Below are 22,214 nucleotides of genomic sequence, written 5' to 3'. Positions count from 1 at the left end.
TTCATTTTTCTGGTCAAGTGCTTTTGATAAATATACTAAAACCAAAGTCACCTTGGGGTAATGGAGAAGATTATCAAGTGACTGAAAAGTCAGGATTCTTTCCATATGAAAATGAGCTGCTGAGTAGGAACAAGAGCAGTAGGAGCACTGAAAATATGTTATGGACTGTTTTCACTCTCAGATGTTTGATAGGGAAGAGGGAATGTCAAAGATTCTGCTCAGGTTTAGCCTCAGGTGGAGGCTGTGGAAGAAGCTGTGTGATGAACTGGGAAAAAACTGAGGTGAAATGTTATCTTAAGGATTGGATGTGCCTAAATAAATCCATGTGTTGTCTTCTTCAGGTTTACAATGGGATAGCTTAACAGAGGTAATGAAAGAAGTTTGTAATGAAAGAAGTCAGTAATGAATGAATATGATTCTTTAGATACACCTCAATAAAAGCCAATTTACTAATTAAATTGAGGGGATAGGTGAAGAGATCCTCACCTGAAGCTTCACCTTCCTACCTGATCATCCCAGTGCTGGCCCTGTGCCTGTACCTCTCCTCTTCCTCTTCTGAGCTGCTCCACACCTTGCCTGACAATTTCCTGTGCTTGGAAAAGAACTCTGGCTGGCATTTCAGACACTCAGAATAAAGACCGGGTTCAGTTTTGGCAAAGAACTTCACTGAAGAAATAATGAGCTGAACCAATTTTGCTTCTTTTTCAATTATATCCCCTGACAGTCTGTCAACCAAAGTTAGTATTTTTGTGTCTTCCATGAGGACAGTGTAATATAAAGGCCAGAAAAATCTTGTTTTCAGAATGACTTCAGTTTGCTTCCTGATGTCTCTTGGTTTTACCCCAGTCTGTGCCAAATGCTGGTGTAGATGATTAAACTCTCATCCTTCCTCGACACAAATCATTCCACTATCGTGCTAAAATACCTGATAACAGCATCTCTTCTTCTGCAACAGCTGGAGGCTTCCCAGCTACCATGAAAATAATTCCATGTCTTTCTCCTCTCTTACCCTTTCCTGATGGCTAACCTTGGATTTCTCCTGCCTAAACAGCCTTTTCATCCTTCTGGGCTTTTTCTCTAGTTTCAAACTGCACCTGATGAAGAAAAATGGTGTCATTTGAGCCACACAGAGTGAGAAATTTGTGACACAGGCATTTCTTTCACACTACAGTATCTCTGTGCATATTCTCTCTTCTTGAGTCAGTTTATAAGGGATTTTGTTTTTGGTTGATCTCAAAGGCTGGGCAGGATTATGTCAGGACTTGTGGTTAAAAGGCATGCAGAGGGGTTGTGGATTGCAGTGACTAGATCAGGAAAAAAAAAGTCGTAGGGACTAGTGGAGGTTGGAAGGGATCTCTGGAGTTTGTCTGGCCCAGAGCTGGTTCTGCGGGACTGTATCCAGGTGGCTTTTGGATATCTTCAGAGACTGAAGATGGTTCTGTGACTCTGTTACAAATGGAAATGATAGAAAGATTGGGAATTATTTCAGTAATTCTGTGCTGGGAAATGTTCCTATTCTGTTCAGCCTGTAGACAGCAGAGTACTATTTCATCTTGCTTTAGTTGGAACTTCTTGAGTGGGACAATTTTACTTTTTGTCATCGACACAACAAAAGCAGGAGTAAGATAGAACAATATCAAAAATGTGATTGGTAATTTCAGTCTCTGTTTTGCAGACACAAACCTTTTTGGACAGAAACTGCTGTGCTGTGCTAAAATATTTGATGGCTTTGTGGTTTGATCACAATTTACAAAGAATGAGCCCCTTGGTCACACTAAAACTTTCATCTTTAGGAAGGAATTGTTCCCCATGAGGGTGGGCAGGCCCTGGTACAGGGTGCCCAGAGAAGCTGTGGCTGCTCCATCCCTGGCAGTGTCCAAGGCCAGGTTGGACAGGACTTGGAGCATCTTGGGACAGGGGAAGGTGTCCCTGCCCATGGCAGGCGTGGGGCTGGATAGGCTTTTAAAGTCCCTTCCATCCCAAACCATTCCATGATTCCATGATCTTTGCTTCCTATAATGCCTTTTTACTTTAGGAATTGAATTCTTGTGAACTTTTGGCTTTGTAGTTGCCTTCCCACAACGTGGTCCCATCCCAAAGTTCACCAGGAGGTTCTTGTCACGCCTTCCTTGTTTTGTAAGAAACAAGACTCCAGGCTGATAAATGTAACACCGAGTTACCCTGTAGGCAAGCACAGAGGTAGCCCGGGGTCTGGGCCATCCTGCCTCATCCTTGTTGCCCGTTGCAGAGCCGCCAGCTGGAATCGGAGACGGGAACAACCGAGGAGCACAGCTTGAACAAGGAGGCGCGGAAATGGGCAACGCGGGTGGCCCGCGAGCACAAGAACATCGTGCACAGCCAGAGGGTAGGTCTGGGAAAAACACATCCCTTGGGACAGCAGCAGCTGCCAGCACCAGGGACTCACCTGGGGCCTTCCTTCACATGGGTGTCAAAAGTCTGTTCCACACCAGGAAAATCCATGAGGAATTGGCTGTTAAATCTAATGCAAAGAGGTAAAATTAGATGTGAATTGATAAATTTATTTCTGTGGCTGTGGCTCAGCTCTGAAGAGCCAAGGGCTGTGTTTGGGCATCAGGCAGCTGGGTTTTGGAATGTGTTGAATGTGTCTTTTAGGAGGGAGAATAAAGACAAAACTTCTTGCTCTTCCCCCAAAAAATCCAGCCATGAAGGAGTCTGCTGTGCTTTCACCTTGCCCAGTTTCCTGGTCATCCATACAATTCCAACCCCTGAGCACAGCATCAGCTGGAGAAAAACAACATCCAGAATGCTCTGACATCTCTGGAAAGGCTCCAGGGAGACCACAGTGCCCCTTCCAGTGCCTAAAGGGACTTCAAGACAGCTGGAGAGGGACTTGGGACAAGAGGTTGACACAGGGAATGGCCAAAGCGTTAGAGTCATCACCTTTTCTTTCCTGGGATGGACCTTTGTCAGCCAACCCCAGCATCCAGGCAGTAACTGATTGTCACAAATACCTGTCTTTGGCATCTTCTGCACCTGTGGTGTGTTTCCTTGTTCCTGGCAGACCCTGGAAGAGCTGGAGTGCCATGGGCCCGTGATGTCTGAGCAAACCCGAGCGGAGCTGGAGCAGAAAATAGATGAAGCCAGGGAGAGCATTCGCAAGGCTGAGGTAAAAAGGAAATTCTTTTGGCATTTTCACTTCCTTCCCACAGGTAGACCTTTGTTACAACTTCACTTGGTTAGTGGAAATGTGTATTTTTAGCATCAAAACCCAGGGAATTTTAAGATTTTTTTTTTCTTTTCTTCATTTGGTATTTGTCAAATCACTGAATGAACTTCAGGAAAGTCCAGATCAGAAGAGTGATATTAGAAACACCTCCTGATGAAGAGTGAGTCCTCTTACTGCATTTTTCTCAGTCAGAGGTCAAGAATCTCTATATTTAGGGGCTTTATCTGAAACAGATTGAAAAACAATCTCATTGTTTTTACTAATTTCCTTTTGCTTGAAGGAATTAATACCAGAAAATGGTGGTGTTATCTCTGCTTTCATATTTTTAGGTTCTAGAAGCAATTGCCATGTGCTGTTGGAGGGGTTTTTGATACACAAACTAAATCTGACTGTTGATGGGGAAACATTGGAAATAATCTTTATATCTCTAATTTTACTGTGAGGTGCTTTTAAAAGGGTTACTGAGCTTTTTGAGACCTGTTGTAGGTTGAGACTCCTGAAAAACTGAACTTCTTATCTGGCTGCCAGTGTTGGGCTGGTCAAAGTGAGCTGTTTTCATGGCCACTGACTGAAAAACCCCTCTGCAGACAGCAGGATCTGATCTGCTGGGTTTTGGGTGAGTAGGTTGCTTAATTAAAGCTGTAGAAGGAACCTAATTGCTTCAGCGAAGTGCTTCTCATACCTCAGAGTACCTGATGTCGTTAGGAATGTGATTTACAGGTGAAGGGGTTAGAAAATACAGAGCAAGCTTATTCCTCCTCCTGGCAGGAGAACTATCAGGCTCCTTTTTTTTTAAGCAAATGCAGAATATGTGCTTTTAAAACCTAATTCTTACAGAAAGTGGTTTAAAGACCTGTTTTGAGTAAATTATTTCCAACAGACCAGACTCCAAAATACTTTGTATATACATAAATAATTAATTATTAAGTCTGCAAGGATAAAAGCAGCAGCAGGAAATAAAATCAGGATAAGAAGTTGCCAAAGAGAAAGTTCTTGCAGCAAAATATTATGAAAAGTGCAAATTAGATCAGTCTGGAACTTATGTGACTTAGGAGAGAGGGAAAGTGCCAAGAAGTGGAAGTTTTATATATTATTTTCTTCAAGACATGTGTTTTAACTAATACAAATAGTGTATTTTCCTGGTTTCCCAGTGTGTTGGGGTTAAACCATTCCTTATCTTCCTAACATTTAACATGTGCCCTGTTGTACAGGGGAATATGGTGCCAGTGCCAAGTACCCGAGGGTGAAACTCAGTGATTGGGAGATTTTTGTCAAATTCTTTCTCTTCTGCTGCGTATTTTAAAGACATAAAGTTATCCCTGAGCTTTTGGGAAGGTGTGGAAACCACTTTGTGGACTTTTCTTATTGCCACCAAAGCTGTTTATAGTGTAGCATTGTTTATTTCTTTTGGATAAACTAATAAGTGAATTCAGGGAGATTTTATTTCCACTTGGGAATGGCTTTTTCTTTGTTGGTCTCCACTCCTCTGAGACTGAGCTCAAGACCACAAATCAGACAAGGGATTTTTGCACACATAAAATCCTAGAGAAGGACAACCCAAGCTTGGAGCTAAAACCTGTTCTCTGGGAATGCAATTATAATTGCTTGCAGTGTGTGAAAACCAAACATTCCTGCATATTTAAGTGCACCTGATTGAGTTGGAATTACTGAGGGTGGGGTTGGGGAGTGGTATTTGTGCAAAAAGTTATTTAGGCTGTAGGGAGGCTGTGGATTTTGTTCTGGTTTCACCTCTGAAGGTGTGTGAGGATGACACAGAAATTTGATTTTTATTTTATTTCTCTCTTGAAATGCTTGTGATTTTTATGGAAATTTTTGTGCCTGTTCTATCCCATTTTGGTTTCTTGACTCATTTATTTTCCTTTGCAAATCCACTTTCTCAATTTTTTTCTATTCTCATCATTCCTGAAGCGGGAAGACAACTTCACAAACACGTTGGGATTAATTCTTTCTGGTTTGGTTAGAGAGGATTTTATTGGTAAAGGTTTTATTTTTTCCAGGGTGTATTTATTTTGCCCAGGGTGGGCATAGGAGTGCTCATCTCATTGTCCTCTTCCTTGGACACCCTGATTCCAGGGAAATCTAAGCCCTGGGAGGAGCTGAGGAGCTGTTCCATATGAATAACTGTATTTAACAAGTACAGGGATGTGGAAACGGGTGTAATTTGAAAGTACAGCAAAGGAATTGAGTAAAAATGTGCTCAGGATCAGGAAATATTAGAGAATCCCTTTTTTTTTGCCTTCTGCAAGATGGATATAAAGCCTCAGATTGGCACATCAACAGCTCAGTGGGTTATCTCTGATCTTTTTCTACCTGGGATAACAGCTGTTTTTCCTTGTGATGTTTTCAGGGAGCAAACTCCTTGATTAGAGTCAGGGAAAAATTAGGATTTCCAGCAGAGTGCTGCTGTGCAGGTGATACGTGGCAGATGTGACTGTAACTGATAACCAGAACACACATTTTTATGTTAAAATTGGAAAATACGGGGTTTGTTAAAGTAGGGTTGGGTGTTTTTTTGTTTGTTTGTTTGATTGCTTCTTTTAAAAGGAAATGTTAAAATAATGTTAGATCTTGAGTGATAATACCTCTGGCGCTGGCAAAGAAGTAAAATTGACTGTAGTTAATGACTCACAGTGGAGTTTAGATCCAGAGGGTTTCTATTCTTGTCCCAGCAGCATTGAACCACTTTGATAGACAAGCCCTGAGAGCATGAGGTGTTCCTTCAATTTGAAAGTGGCACAATTCAGGCATCAGCTGTAAAGGAGATCAATTAAAAGTTTGGGAATTGAAACTGAAAACTGATTATTTGTGAAAATAAACCATTCTTGAAACTCCTCTGTACTCACTCACCCAATTCAGGTAATTGAAGTAGAACTTCTGTGATTTCAGCTTTGATTTCTGTAACAGCAGGAAGGAAGGAAGGAATTGAGCTTTCCATTTTCCCACTGCCTGAATCCTTTTATCTTTCAATGACTGCAGACAGGAATTTACTGGGGCAGAACCCAACTGCCCCTGGCTGTCCCCTCCTGTCAAGGGTTGTGCAGAGCCACAAGGTCCCCCCTGAGCCTCCTTTTCTCCAGGCTGAGCCCCTTCCCAGCTCCCTCAGGAATTCTCCAGCCCATTCCCAGCTCTGTTCCCTTCTCTGCACACCCTCCAGCCCCTCCATGTCCTTCTTGTCCTGAAGATCCTGAAGCTGCCCCCAGGACTGGAGGTGCCTCAGCAGTGCCAGCAGAGATTTCTTCTCATCTCCTTTTTCCTCACTCCCACCAGAGGCTCCAGCTGGGCTCTCCCCAGGCAGTGCAGTTGTCCTAGGGCTGACAAGATTCTTCTCCAGGATAGTGGGAGCGGTTTCCCATTTGCTCTCAGGTTTTTGGGCCTCCACAGCAATTAAATCTATTCCCACTTAATTACAGGGGGATGTATTTTGTCTCCTCATCAGGATACCTACAGCTCTCCAGAGAGTGTTTGTACCTGATTAGATCTGGTTAAGGCTCACTGCGGTGCTGTTTGCTCTGTTTGATCAGCTCAGAGGTGTAGGGCCATTTTTAATTGTGCTTGAGGGGCTGATTTCTCCCTCTCCTTGTATTTGGCTGTGGATATTTATTGCTGGTTGTGTCACAGTGGGAACAAAGCAAATTCCATATGCTTCAGGAAAATAAATGAAATGGGATCACAGCATGGTTTGGGAGGGAAGGGACCTTCAGGATAATTTAGTCCCAACCCCTGCCATGGGCAGGGACACCTTCCACTAGGCCAGATTGCTCCAAGGCCTGTCCAACCTGGCCTGGAGCACTTCCAGGGAATAAGGCTCCTAATCCAAAAAGGAGAATTTGTAAAATGCCCCTCACTGCCATCTCTGGTTGAGCTCTGGAAGCAAAGGCTGGGAGAGCAGTGCAGGGAGCCAGGTGCCTTCCCTGCAGGAGATGTGTAGGAGCTGTTGGTCTTTTCAGGTCAGCATATTGAGGACTGGCCTGGAAAAATCCTAGTGACATCCATAGAGCAGGAATTTCAAACTCTCTTGGTGAAAAGCAGTTTAGTGGGGAGGAGAATGACTTTTTTCATGGTGGGTGATTTTCTAGGTGATGGGCTTTGGGGTGTTTAATCCAGCCTGTGCCTCAGTCTTACTGACTGTTTTGGCTCTGAAATGTCCATTACATTTTTCACTCTATGAGGAACCAGTGTTCACCCCAGGACCTCAGAGAAACATGATAATAAATGTTTGCATACATTCGTATTACAGACACATATTTCCTTACAGAAGTTGGGTAATGTCCATTCCCAACAGCTTGAGAGCCACTTCTTAAACCCTACAACTTCAATACTTAGGGATCTTTAATGCTTTATGTGCCTTAAGCTTGGGAAAACCCCATCTGCCACTTGGGCTGGAACTGTGCGGGTGGATTCTGCTCCAGGAATAGCTTCCCCTCTGTTTCCTTAACCTTGGAATTCCCTTGGAAGAGGTATTAGGTGTGCCAGTGCCTCATTTCCTGCTTGCTTCACGTTGGATTTCAGATTATTTAGCATATAAATTAACTCCTGGAATAGCTGTACAAACCTCCAGCCCAGCCTCCCACTTAGAAAAGAAACTCACTCAGTGTTGTGGTGGAAAATGTAATTTATAAGCTAATTCCCCACCTGGTGCAGAAAAAGGATTCAGATTTAGGTGAGGTGTGTTGGACAGGATTTATCTTTTTGGTTGGGGTGGTTTTGCACCAGTTTTGGGTTTCTCACCCCAAACCCCAGCAAGGCAGTGCAAGCTGATTTTTTTTGGTTTATTTCCTTATACATCCCTACTTTAACACTGCAGGCTGTGATTTAAAACTAAACTGCATGGAATAAGACTCACTTTGGGTTTTGAGAAGTTTAGGGCATTCCAAGACTTAATTATAAATCAAATTGATTTATAGTCACTGTATCATAATTCTAGTGGCCTAAAATTTAACTTTTCCTGAAGAGAATGATTTCATTTTAATGCTGTTTCATTTTAATATATTTTTCAATTGAAAAGTCTAGAATTTCAACAAAAAGTGTTTCTAAGTGGGGACAGAAATAAAGCTAATGGCTTTCCAGAATGTTTTGGTAGAATCTCTCCACATAGATTTCTTCCTGGCTAAAAGAATTTTCCAAATGAGAGTGTCCAGCCACTTGGGGACATGGTCAGTGGTGGCCTTGGAAGTTGGACTCCATGATCTTAGAGGGGTTTTCCACCCTAAATAGTTCCTGTATGATTTTGTTTCCTGCCACTGAAAAAATACTGCAGTTGAATTAAACATTCTCAGAGAAGATGGTTTGGGTCTCCTCATAATCCTAATTTAATCTGATTTTATCCTATTTAAGATGATCTGACCAAGCTCCTAAGTGCAACTTCTGTGTAAAAGAAATAATCCTGAATTCTTCAGGAGGAAAAAAAAAATCTGGGCATGGCACAGAGTTTGTTCTGCACCTTGAAAAGCCATGGCAGGTAAAGCAACTCTGCTTTCAGGAAAATCCATTTAAAACTGACTTTAAAAAAACCTAAACCAGAATATTGAAGGGGCAACATTTCCTGCATTTCTGTGTGGTTTTTACTCTAACACCTTTGTAAATGGCTTTGGAGGACTTGGATTTGAGGATCTGTGGGATGTGAAGGAACTCTGAGTTTCTTTCCAGCCCTTTTCTCTCCTGGGAATGTGAACAGCTCTGTAATGTGCCTGCTGGCTTTCATTTCCATGCCTTGCAGAACAGTTGTGTATCTTCATCTTGAGTAAGCTGTGGGTCAAAAAACCATTGCTTAATTAAGACTGGAACAGTAAATAAACAAAACTATTGCATCTCCCATGTGGAGCAACGTCAGGTATGTGAGGAATAGATAACGGTGTTTATATTTTCTAAAACTTGGGTGGTTTTTCCTTTCATCTTCTTAGATCCTCCCAGCAGAAAGAACAGTTTAGAGGAGCAGGAACCCCCCAGAAGAGTTTGTACATTTTGTGGGTGGTTGATGGCTTTTTAATCAGTGTAAAAATACCCCAGTCCTCAGCTATTAACCAGTAATTGGTGACTGTAAACAGCAATTTCACTGTTACACAGGAAAATGTTTGTCCTGCAGTGAGATTTCCTAACAATGAAATTTGGGCAGCACCCAGATTTCAGAGCCAGCGCTGGGTTCCAGCATTCCTGGGCTTTGGAAGCTCAGCTGCCTTCCTGGAGATGCTCAGAGTTGCTGGGAGTGCCAGGGGTCACTTGATTTTGAAGATATTTTTGAGTCTGTCAGTGGTGGTCACTCTGTCAGGGGGCACAGCACGAGTGTCCCTGGGGACTCCGGTGGGAGGCAGAGAAAACCAGGGTTAAAGCCTTGTTTAGTTTTTAATGTGATGATCTTTCAAGGGAACAAGACTTGGAGAAAAGTTTATGACACAATGTGGTGAAATCACCACTATTGCCCTGTTTCCTTCTTACTTAACATTTTATTCTGGCATAATTAAAGCATCAACCCCAGCTCAGTCAGATGGAGTGATGCTTGAATGAAATGTTTGTATCTTTACAGAGTCACAGAGTCATTGGGGTTGGAAGGGCACTCCAAGATCATCAAGACCAACCCAGCACTGGCAAGGCCACCACTAAACCATGTTTAAATGTGTAGCTGATCCTGTGTGAGAAGCAGAATAAAGTTTTACTCCTGAGTAGTATTTAATTTGTATTTTTCCTACAGGTAGGAAGCTGTTAACTCTGGTCTACCAGCATAATTATTTAGGTAAAAATATAATTTTAGCTTGTAAATAACTTTCAAGTGCAGGCCTGACCTAATGCTTCTGGTGCTTTTGTGGCTTGTCTGCAATGGAATGAAACTCAAAACATTTGTGGTTTAGAACAAACATTTGTTTACTGTTAAAGCTCCTGGGTGTAAACAGGGAGGGGGAACTCCACTGGATTTGCTGGATATATTGAATTAAAACCTCTTGTCAAGTACACTCAAGGATTTTGGAGCAGCTTGTTTATTTTAGCTCACAATTTGTACAAACAAACTACAGTAGAGGAAGGACTAACAGCAACTGCAGATGTTTGTAGCAGCTTGGGCCAATGTTTATTGCTGTAGCACAACTCAGCCTAATTGGAAATTGCATAATGAGGTAAACAGCAAAGCAACTGGGCTGAGCAATTCCTAGGTGGAGGCACAGGGAAAGTGCTCATAAATGGGTGTCAGGATGTAAAGACAAGTTAGGGGAGAGCTACTTCACTCCACAAGTAAGTATCTACATTTATATATATATATATATATATATATATATATATATATCCAGCCAGGCTGGATGGGGCTTGGAGCAGCCTGGGATAGCAGAAGGTGTCTCTGCCCATGGCAGGGGGTGGCACTGGATGATTTTAAGGTCTTCCAACCCAAAACATTCTGGGATTCTGTGAATTAGTTGCCTTTGACAAGGTTATTCTCCCTGCCCTGTGCAGCTGCAAGGTTGGAGTGGGTTTGTTGAAAATCTTGGGTGCTTAGGAACAGGAGATAAGGGGTGCACATTAATGTACTGAATGTTTCCTCCTTTTCTCAGCTCTCTGAACACTATTTAATGTTAATCATTCACCTGGAGACCCGTTGCATGAAGAAGTGGCTCAGTGGCTTTGGCTTTTCCCATGGGAATCACCTCTCAAAGTTGTCCCATCCTCCTTTCTCCATCCCTGATTACAGGGCAGAGCGTGTGCACACAGCTGTAGCCACCTGACATCATAAATTTTCCTCTTAGAACTGACCTACTCCTTAAAAATCACATTTCTTCTACACAGAATTTAAAATAATGTCTCTAAAAAGTGGTTTGATTGAGACAGGTTTAAAGTTACCCTCACAAATTAAGTGAAAATGGAGACATTTTTAGGAGTTCAGCTTAATAAAGTTAGTAGTCATTTCTTTTCTGATTTATTTTCTCAGTAGAAAGATATGATTCTCTGATTCTGTAAGTGCAGCAGCAAGTCAAAACTGAGAAAAATACCTGTATCACTTCAGCTCAACACAAAATTTTGTATGGTGTAAGGATTTGTGTAAGAGATAAACACCTACCTGACACCCACTGGCATTTGATTTCACTGTACACATATTCTGCATAGTCTGCTGTGCTTCAGCCACTACTGGAAAGGGAATTTCCCTCTAATTTTTGCCTGAACTCACCTGTTTTTGCTGGTTTTGATTGGATTCCCAGTGCTGCTGAGTGCTTGGTGTGTCAGGGATGCTGCAGTGAGGTGCTTCAGATGCCTGTGGGAAGGGCTGGAAGGGAGAGAAAGGAGATGAAACTTTCCTACTTGCTAAAAATGACCAGTGCTGTGAAAGGGAACGTGGGAAGAATTCCAGGCTGGTTCAGTGGGTTTCTGTTGCTGCCTCCATCAGTGTCTGACTGAAGGATTTTTCAGAAATCACTTGATTTTTGTTCCTCTGATGAGCAATGGCAGCAAGGGGGTGTTGAGAGGGCTGATCTGGACAAAAATACCCTCAGTTTTATCCCTGGGTTTGCCTTCTGCTTCTTGATGCAGATCTGCTCTTGCTGAAATCCTGAATTTCTTCACACTGCTCTTCCCATGCCTCCTGTTTAGATTGTGAACTAATTTGGATCTGAGTGGTATTTTGCCATGAATTTGTTAAATCCTTTGGCTCCATCAGCCAGCCAGCGTGCCAGGATGCTGAAGTGAACCCAGCTGTCAGAAAATCTCCATTTTCATGCTGTTCTGAAGACAAAAATCCTGAAATTGTTTGTTGGAGTGCAATATTTACTTAATTTGGGGATTATTAACATATTGTGCTTCTATAACAAATGAGTTTCCTGTGATCTCTGGCACATGCTGGTGGAAAACAGCCTCACTTGGGAGTTGGTGGGTTGGTGTGTGTGTGTGTGTGTGTGTGTGTGTGTGTGTATCTTGTCAGGTTTATTTGTGTTTCACATGCAGCTTAGTCACCACCTGGAAGGGTCTGCACTGTGGATATTCCTAATTTTAAAAACCTTGGGAAGCACTGGGGTCGTTGGACTTTAAAGTTACACTGAACTGCTTAAGGGTGTGAGCTGGGACTGAGCGTAAACTCAGAGGTGTTGCTTTAATAAACTCCAACTGGTGAGACTGGCTGGGCCTCCAGAAAACCACTGCCTGTGTCTTGGCTCACACCACATTCCTGCAGCAAGGAAATGAGGAGTGGGGCTCATTTCCACAGGGAGCAGCTTCAGGAGCTCCCTGGATGGTCAGAAGATCCATGGGGCAAGGTGGGAGCCTGAGGAACTCTGAGCTCTGTGTGTGTTTGCGTTCCCAGATCATCAAGCTGAAGGCAGAAGCGAGGCTGGAGCTGTTGAAGCAGATCGGGGTGTCCGTGGACACGTGGCTGAAGAGTGCCATGAACCAGGTGATGGAGGAGCTGGAGAACGAGCGCTGGGCCAGCCTGCCCTCGGTCACCAACAACGGCTCCGCGCACCTGGTACGGGTTCCAGGGGGGAACATCGCCCAGGGCTGGGGGTCTCAGATTCCCAGGGGAAACACATCCCCAGGGCTGGGGATCTCGGATTCCCAGGGGGAAACATCTCCACAGGTTGTGGGATCTCTCCAGGGGCTGCTCCTGACTTTGTGTGGGATGCAGCAGTTCCAGAGGAGGCCCCAGAGCTGCTCCAGGGCTGGAGCCAGGCTGGGAGAGCTGGGGGTGCTCACCTGGAGAGGAGAAGGATCCAGGGAGAGCTCAGAGCCCCCTCCAGGGGCTAAAGGGGCTCCAGGAAAGCTGGAGAGGGACTGGGGACAAGGCATGGAGGGACAGGACACAGGGAATGGCTCCCACTGCCAGAGGGCAGGGGTGGATGGGATATTGGGAAGGAGCTCCTGGCTGTGAGGGTGGGGAGCCCTGGCACAGGGTGCCCAGAGAAGCTGTGGATTCCTGGCAGTGTCCAAGGCCTATGTTTCTTTGAAGTTTCATTAATAATGTTATCTTGAGCTCTTTGAGTGTGGAGATCCAAGTGTCAGCCTGCCAAAATCCCAAAGGAATTCCCATGCTGAGTTTCACTTCAGATCTTCTCCGGTCACGATAGATGAGGATTTGTGGCATAGCTGTGTTAAACAGTGATTTTATTCAATTTCTTTTTGTACTCCACCTCCTTTAACTTCCCTCTGTGCCTGTTGGGCTGCTCCCAATTCCCCATTCCCAGTGCCCCCAGACATGGCACAGTTGGCCCTGGAGCTGAGGCCTCTGTGCTGGTCCCAGGGGGTGCCACAGCCTGGGAGGTTCAGCTCTGAGTCTCGTTTTCCCCTTTTACACTTACGTAGGCTCCTGTATTTAAAAAAGGCTCTGTTGACCTTGGCAGGCCAGACAGGACAGCCCAGAGATGGAATTCTTAGAGCTGGGACCAAAACTATGCCAAAATTTAGAGGAATTACTGCAGTTTGTAACAAGCAGCACTTTCACTGCAGCCTGGAAGAGTGGGCAGTGTTTAGAGAGCTGGGGAAGGGGCTGGACCACCTGGAGGGTCTGAGGGAGCTGGGAAAGGGGCTCAGCCTGGAGAAAAGGAGGCTCAGGGGGGATCTTGTTGCTCTGCACAACTCCTGACAGGAGGGGACAGCTGAGGAAGTTGAGCTCTGCTCCCAGCGAACAGGACAGGACCCATCCGTGTATATGTGCAAGAAAACAAGATAGATTTGTATAAAAATATAAATTTATTTGTTTTATTTTATATATATATATATATATATATATATATATATATATATATATATATGCACCATTTTTTAAATTTATATAACCCACTTTTCTGATCACTTCCCTTGCATTTCTTTCTGTGTTCGCTGCCTGTCCCACACCTTTTAGTGTGTCTGTCCCATACATTGATTCCTTGCTGATGCCATCTTCCATCCCAGACCCTGCAGAAGGATGAGCTGTGTCAAGCAAACCTCTCAGTTTCCTGTTTTCCCTCTCCATGCCTGCTTCCCAAATGATTCCAGCCGAGGAGTTAAGAGCAGCCCACACACTGAAAATGAAGGCATGGTTCTCCTCCTCGTGCTAGAAAAGCAGGAGCAGATGTTGCCCAAACCTTCTAGACATGATTTGCTGATTTCCATGATATCCCAGCTGGATGTCAGCCCTGGCTGCTGGGACCATGCACAGCAAAAGGCAGAGAAACAGGAGAGGAAACCTCAAATTTGCCACAATTTGTGGTTGGTTGCTGATCTCCCAAAGCATTGCCCAAGTGTGGGACAATTTTTTGGTTATCCCAAAATCCATGAACACACCAAAGGATAGATAGAGGAGAGCTGCTCTTGACTGAGAGTTAGTGAGGAAGAAAAAAAATCACCAGAACTGCAAGGATTTGGTTTGGAAATAGCAACATAAAAACTAATTATGTCAGAACGTGATGAAGCTTTGTGCTCTTCTAGTCCAGGCCTAGAGCCTACAAATTCCCACTGCAGTGGGAATTTGTAGGCTTGGCTTAACTTTTTTTTCTTTTATCAGTCTCTCACTTTTCTGGGGCAGCACCAAATTCACTTCCAAATTAATAGAAATAAACACAGGGAAGATGGCTTTACATAACAGTGTTGCCTTTGATTCACAGAGCTGTTTTCACAGAATCATTCATCATTTTTCACACGAAATAAAGTTATTTATTCAAAACATAACCTAGGCACGAGGCCAAAACACAGCTCCTGGCAGTCGTACCCCAACTTGTATTTTTCCAGCACATTGACTTCAGGTTTTATTTAAACTTTTATAGCAAGTTTTTACAAATCTTCTGTCTCTTAAGAATTTTTGTAATAAACTGCAGCAAATCTGCTGTGTGGAATACACCAGCTAGAAAGTTGATTTACGAGTTTATTTTTTTAAACTTCAAATATTTCCACTGCAGATTTATTTTATAACTCATGGTCACAGGTACATTAATCTTTCGGTAGCATAAATTCCCTTTTTTCTAATAAACTGGTTTTTGTGCAATTGCAATGACATCTCCAAAGTACTTTAGTCACAGATTATGTGAAAAATTTATTTTATAACTGTCCAGCAGTACAGCTGGAGCTTCCAAAATCTTATGCAGTACTTTTTAAAGTCCAGGTGCTTGTGCTTGAACAAAGCTGAGTTACTTTCCATAACAATAAGTCATAAAAAACACACACTGGAAAATATTGACCAGCTCATTTTTATTGTTATTTTTTCACCAATTTTTAGCAGCTGCTGTAATGCCAGCTGGAATTTGTTTTACCAGGTCAATGCTGATACAGAAAAGGAGGAAGGTGAAGAGTTTGAAGACAGCATGGATGTTTTTGATGACAGCAGTTCTAGTCCTTCTGGTACTCTCAGAAATTACCCTCTCACCTGCAAAGTTGTTTATTCCTATAAGGTTAGTGATTTTTTTTTTTTTTTGGTTGATTAGAAAAATCAATTATATAAGAACAAATAATAAATGTGCCTTTGGGAGCTTGAGCTTTGCTTTTTTGGTAGGGTGAGATTCAGGGAGGGTCTCAGGGAGAAGGGCTTTTGTGAATGGCAAAACCTTCAGTGGGATGTTTTAAATCATGTTAAAGCTTGCAGTTTTTTAACAAACATCGCTTCTAATGAAAGTCTAGATCAGAATGTTCTCTCCACTGCCCATGCCTTGCCCTGAAAGCCACTTTTCTTTTCCATCCTTCCTGTCCTACATTCCAGGCTTCCCAGCCGGATGAGCTGACCATAGAAGAACATGAGGTGTTGGAGGTCATTGAAGATGGAGATATGGAAGACTGGGTAAAGGTATCATTTTCTGGGCTTGTTTCCATGAACTCTTTCAGGATAGAAGTTGGGATGAGAGGGAATGCTGGGATTCTCTCCAGAGCAGTGCTCCCAAGCAGAGAATGCTCCTGTTGTTGGTTCACAGGCACGGAACAAGGTGGGACAGGTGGGATATGTGCCAGAGAAGTACCTGCAATTCCCAACCTCCAGCAGCCTCCTGAGTATGCTCCAGTCCCTGGCTGCGCTGGACTCTCGATCCCACACCTCCAACAACTCCACGGAGGCCGACCTGGTGCCAGGCAGCCTCAACGGAGACTCCAATGGTAAATCCCACTTAAAAATACCTAGGATATCGAGCTGGCTCTTGGAAACACTCTGGACATCAAGTGTGGGAGATTTTCCCAGATTTCATGGAATCACAGAATCATTAAGGGTAGAAAAGACCTCCAAGATAATGAAATCCAACTCTTGACCAAATCCCACCATATTGCAAAGTCTACTCATTTTTTAATCCTTCCAGGCATGGGAACTCTACCATTTCCCAGCCTGTTCCAATGTTTTAATCACTATTCCAGGGAAGAAATTTTCCCTAACATCCAACCTGAGCCTCCCCTAGCGCAATTTGAGGCCGTTTTCTCTTGCTTTATCTCTGGTTTCCTGGGAGAAAAGGCCCCACCTGGCCACAACCTCCTTTCAGGGTGTTGCAGAGAGAGATTGACCTGTATCTGAACACTGCCATTTCCAGTAATTATCTCAGTAATTATCTCTCTCATATTAATTCTGCACAATTCACCTCCTTACCTCATACAGCTGAGATTAAATTTAAGGAAAACTGGAATAATCTGGCTCATCAATAACAGAATCTTTAAAAGAACTTCAAAATTACCAGCTCCAGCTATCAAACTTGGTATATACTTACATTTTTTCCTTAGCTCATTGGGTTTTTCCTTTTCCATTTTGCAGTCTGTTTTGTAAAAGCACTTTATGATTATGAGGGGCAGACAGATGATGAGCTGTCCTTCCCAGAGGGAGCCATCATCCGTATCCTGAACAAGGAAAACCAGGATGATGATGGCTTTTGGGAAGGAGAATTCAACGGCCGCGTCGGGGTCTTCCCCTCAGTGTTGGTTGAAGAGCTCACGGCCTCAGAGAATGGAGAGACTCAGTGGATTGGGGATAACCAGGTATGCAAAGAGGTGTTAGCTTGGTTTATTATTCGCAAAGTTCTGTCACTTCTTCAGGGGAAAAACAAATTGAAACCAGTTTAAGAAAAAAAAAAATCAGAAGCTATTTAAGTAAAAACAATCAGAACCAATTTAAGAAAAATAACCAACCCAAGCCCTCAGTGCTTGCATTTTAGTTTCTTACCCATCTTAATAATTTTCAACTGATGTAGTTTTGCAAATTTGTGAATGAAGGCAGATATTTGGATAGAAAGCAATCAAAGGAGAAAATTCACAGTTTACTTCCTGTCATTAATTTATGAGAGACTGAGATGTCAGACACAACCTGGCAAAAAGAGAATTACAGGCTCTTTCAGCCCTAATTTAGTGTTTTCATACTTAAATCTGTTCTGTATCCTCTCAATTTTGAGGGGCAGGATACTGCCAAGTTTTGGATTACAGTAATTTTTGCAGAAATCTCCTAATTTCTACAGTGTAGTTCTGTAATCCTTATATAGTATTAGAAAATCAGACACATTCCAATGTGGAGTTCGAAGATAGAAACTGCACTTCCATGTTTTCTACAACAGGATTTTTCAGTATTTTTATTCCTTGATTTAGGAAGACCACTAAAATGAACATTTAAATGCATTTGGGGTGGGGATAAAGCTCATGATCCCACACTTCTGTGTGAATCCCACTTGGCTGAGCAACCTTTTTGTTTTTAATAACCTTCAGAAATCCTCTCTGAATTACATGGAGAGGCTGAAATTTTTTCTTCAGTGGAAACCTGTGATTTTAAAACATTGAATCCCTGTTGGATACTTTGGCTTTTCTTCCCAAACTTTCCTGCCAGATGCTTTTCTGCCGGAGGGAACTTACTGGATTAGGGATGGGTTGGAAAACTGCTCTGTGTGTGTGTTAAATGTACTGTGGAGGATTTGCTGCAGCCTCTCCCTCTTTTTGGCACAGGTGTCCCCTACTCCAAAGGCCAACAACTCCCTGCCACCACTGCCTCTGTACGACCAGCCTCCCACCAGTCCCTATCCCAGCCCGGATAAAAGAGGATCCCAGTTTTTCCCCAGGTCTCCGTCGACGAACGGTGAGAAATTTGCAAACATTTTGTGGAAAGGCTTCATTTAGAAGCCTTTCAGAGTGAGGGCAAAAAAAGAAAAAAAGAGCATTTTTTACAACATAAATTCAGCAATACTGAGGGGCTTCTTTGTAACAGGGTGTTGCTTATTCCCTCAGAAAACAGCTTTGGTTCAGAGTCCCCTGGATTCTCCCAACCTCCACGAATTCCTCTGGAAAGTTCCTATGGCAAACTGCGGCCTGTAAGTGACCAGCAAATCCTGTGGTTTTTATTGATGTTCAAAGAGAAACAGCCCCTAAACAGCGCTGAAAAAGAGGTGGGGGGTAAATGCCAGAAGAGGTCAGTCCTGTGGTTTATACAGTTCCTGCTTTCCAGCAGTTTCCAGCATCTTTGGGATTCTATTTACTTCCACCCCCTTTGGTTTGAGGGGTTTGGATTCACGATTCCTAATGATGAGGGTTTTGTGTTGTCTTTGCTGCCTAGAAAAAGGACATTTGCCAGAAAAGGAAGGGAATAATTAAATAACTTAGAACTTGACAAAATCCATCTCCTGCGATTAACTTTGAAATCAAGTTTTGGGGTTTTCAAAGCCCTAAACCAAATCATACTAAAACATAACATTTGTCTTTTCCTGGCTTTCTCAGTGAATGAGGTTGCAGAAAAAAGAGCATTTTTGGATATTCAAATAATATATTCTGAATATTGAGGTAGTATTGGGCAGTTTGGTGCAGGATTGCTCCACAGTTCGTGTTTTCCAGAGCAAGTCTAGTGTATTCTGAAATGATATCCTAAAAACCCTGTTGGCACTAAAGGTGATCTCTGTCAGGAGCGATGTGGCAGAGTGTGAAAATAGATCACATTTTGGGGGTGTATTGTTGAGGTCAGTGATTGATGAAGTATCAGTGAGTCATCAGGTGCAGCAAAACATCCTGGTAGTCTCCACTCCACAGAAATTCCAGGCACCATCAGATTCAGTATGTGATGAGCCTTGCCCAGGTTTCCATCCTGGCTTATCCTTGGAATAAATCTGGGATTGCACCTGGAGGGAATCTGGGACGGGTCGTAAGGAAAATCCCTGATGACTGAATTGAGGAGCACTGGAGCTGCATCCAGCTGGACACACACTCTGTTTGTTTGCATCATCTTGAGGGGTGAGCCTGGAGCTCTGTGCAGGAAATGTCAAAGGTTTCTGGTGGAATTTGGCCATTTTGGGGTAGTCACAGGCTGGTTCTGAATGTTGCAGGTGCGAGCAGCTCCACCCCCCCCGACACAGCACCACCGCCGACCCACGGAGAAGATCGAGGACGTGGAAATCACTCTGGTGTAACGAGGGGACTGGCTAATTATTAGTGCTACAATCAAGGCCAAATACAGCTTTTGGTCAATCTCGTTTTTAGGCACCTTTGCATGATGAAGACTTGGACTAGAGCGAGCGATAGGGAGGATTTTATGTGGCAGTGACCTGGCGGATTCCTTCCCACAGTCATGAATATTTTGTGCCTTTTGTGTTTTTTTGTTTGTTTGTTTGTTTGGATTTCTCTACATCATTCTTATTCTCTTAGCACAAACCAAGACAGGCCAAGATTGGCTTTTTTTCTTGGCTGGAGATGCTCCATTTTGATGTGGAGACAAAGAAAGAGCCCCATTCATGCAGCTTAGTCTTAGCATCCTTTGCTCCTGTGCATTAGTACAGTATATTACTGTTGCCATAGGAATGTGTTAAAGATTGTGGATCCTTCCAGTAGCATCACCTGCCTGACCAGGTATTCATCAGAAGAATGAAAAAGGGAACAGAAAAAGAAGTCTAAAGGAGAGGCTGGCTCCTCTTGAATCCCCCTGCAGAAAGGAAGAGATGGGAAAATGATCTCCTGGAGAAGCAGAAGTGTTCATTCCATGGGTGCTCCCCTTCTCAGTGATTCACAGCTGAACATTCTGCCTTTGGATTTTTGTGTTTACTCAGTGCATTTACTCATGGAGGATCTAACACAGAGGTGCTGAACCAGCAGCAACATTTTGTTCCACAGAAGAAACCAACGGGTAGAAAAGCAAAAAAGCAAGTGAGATTTTTGTCTAGATCTGGAAATTGAGCTGCTTTTTCTTTTCTTTTTTTTTTTTTTTTTTTTTTTTCTTAGCAGATTTTGGGGATTTTAGTTTTTTTGTTGGGTTTGTTTTATTTTTTTAAAGCATTTGGGTCACTCTTATCCCAATTATTGCTGTGTACTTTATTATCCAATGTTAGCAGTGTATCTTTGTCATCAAACCACCTGAATTCTAGAGTTAGCAGTTCCATTTAGAGTATTTACATGCATTTAGTTGTTGCATTGGATGGCCCTGTAGCCTTTTTCCACCCCAATCTCATTAACCAGCCAAAGCCAGGGAGCCAAGAGCAGCTCTGGGTTCTGCCTTCACACCGCCTTCGTGCCCAAGATGTGCCCAATTCCTCTCAGGGAAGAAACTGAAAGGAAAAAAGTTTCACATTTCCCTCAGAGAGCTCTGAAAAGGGAGCTTGGATTTCTTTTTTTTTTTTTTGAGAGAAAAGGGCAAAGAATATTCTGAAGTTGAATGTGGAGCGGAATGGTTGGAGGAGAGGGAAAAACTGGATGAAAGCAGGTTTTTCTTTGGGTACTGACTAAAATATTGTCAGCATTCTCCATCAGATGAAAACTTCAGATCAAAGGCATCCCGAGGTTGGGTTCGGAGCTGTTTGTGGGTTCTCTTGTGTCTTCATGGGTTTTCTCTCAAAGCCAGTAAGTTTTCAACCTTTAGTTTACTAACAAGGGCTATTTTTTGAGGCTGCATTTACAAGAAAAATCCAACGACTCATCTAACAAGATTTTATCATAAACTTTGCACATACTTGGAAATCCCAATGCAGGCTGGGTTTCCGAGACATTCAGTGTTTGCCAGTCTCCTTTCCCAGTGGGATCCTTAACCAAGAGTGGGGCTGTCTAAGGGCAACAATTCATGGATCAGTTGTGGAATCACTGACTGTCCAATGAAGTCTTTTCCATATTTTATTCCTTCTTTTGCACCTCTTGTCCTGTTGATCTGTTTGAGGTCTTTTTATGTGTTTATCAAACTTATTCTTAAGTTTAAAAAGAAAAGTTTTAAAAAAAAAATTTAACTGTTTGCAAATATTTTGAGATCTTTACAACTCAGAAGAAAACCAAGTTTTTGCCATAATGTTCATGTTCAATTCTTTTGGCCAGTTTGTCTGTGTCCTTCACACTTGGACTTTCAAAAATCCAGAAAATTTTTATTTAAAAGTCTCTTTAGTTGTATTTTAAAATATTTTCTGTAAGAGCTGCTAATTTTATTTAAAAAACAAAAGTGAAAAAAAAGAAAAAAAAAGAAAAAGGAAGAAAAGTTGTAAAAAGATGCCTCCTTTTTAACTATGATTTCTTCATACAGGGCATGTATCGGCCGTCGCATCGTGTACAGCTCAGTACACCCTGAAAGCATCAGTGCAAATGCTTTCTTTATATTGGCTGTAAAAAGTTTGTATTTATTATGTATAAAAAGTTGAATAATAAAAAAGTGGAATTAAATCCCTGGTGCCCTGGGAGATTTGGGTAGGGGGGTGTTTTGAGGAAAAACCCAGGGATAAAAATCAGCATTTTCTTGAGAGGAACTTGGTGCTTTTACACAGAAATTTGAATCTTGTGCTTCGGGAAAAGGACATCCTTTAAAGTCAGCTTTAAACATCTTTTGGAGGGGGCGTTTATACAAAGAACAAAACATTGCCAAAAAACGAAGAGCCGGCAAAAAAGCTCCAGTTATCAAAATAATTGCTTAATAGCCTTGATGCAATTAAGATAATTGCCTAAAGAAAGCACGAGGGGAGTGATTGATAACAACCCTTCAGAGTGATTGTCCCTTAATAGGCTTGATTTGCCTAATTGTGCCAGGAGCATTCCTAGTGCAGCCCAAGCCTGTCCAGCTCTGGGATCCCTCTGTGGGCTGCCTTTCCATGTTGCATTTTCTCATCCAGTTTCCTACAGGATGATGCATAATTTCCACATGCTCTCTGGTTTGGAG

General features: G+C 42.8%; 1 protein-coding gene across 4 annotated transcripts in view; it reads left to right on the top strand.

The window, feature by feature from the left end:
- FCHSD2 (FCH and double SH3 domains 2) overlaps window positions 1–21,724 on the top strand; it is a 121,235-nt gene extending 99,511 nt beyond the window's left edge. For all 4 annotated transcript variants that reach the window (XM_030264090.4, XM_030264099.4, XM_041713807.2 and 1 more), the window contains 10 exons: window positions 2,249–2,365; window positions 3,044–3,148; window positions 12,498–12,659; window positions 15,418–15,552; window positions 15,858–15,941; window positions 16,066–16,243; window positions 16,884–17,104; window positions 18,056–18,185; window positions 18,335–18,417; window positions 19,420–21,724. In XM_030264090.4, coding sequence (XP_030119950.3) covers window positions 2,249–2,365; window positions 3,044–3,148; window positions 12,498–12,659; window positions 15,418–15,552; window positions 15,858–15,941; window positions 16,066–16,243; window positions 16,884–17,104; window positions 18,056–18,185; window positions 18,335–18,417; window positions 19,420–19,503 — 1,299 coding nt within the window. In that variant the 3' untranslated portion in view covers window positions 19,504–21,724. The remainder of the gene's footprint in view (window positions 1–2,248; window positions 2,366–3,043; window positions 3,149–12,497; window positions 12,660–15,417; window positions 15,553–15,857; window positions 15,942–16,065; window positions 16,244–16,883; window positions 17,105–18,055; window positions 18,186–18,334; window positions 18,418–19,419) is intronic.
- Window positions 21,725–22,214: the final 490 nt, after the last annotated feature.

The sequence above is a fragment of the Taeniopygia guttata genome, chromosome 1 (genome assembly GCF_048771995.1).
Source record: "Taeniopygia guttata chromosome 1, bTaeGut7.mat, whole genome shotgun sequence".
Classification (NCBI taxonomy): domain Eukaryota; kingdom Metazoa; phylum Chordata; class Aves; order Passeriformes; family Estrildidae; genus Taeniopygia; species Taeniopygia guttata.
This window is presented reverse-complemented; position numbering and strand designations above follow the sequence as displayed.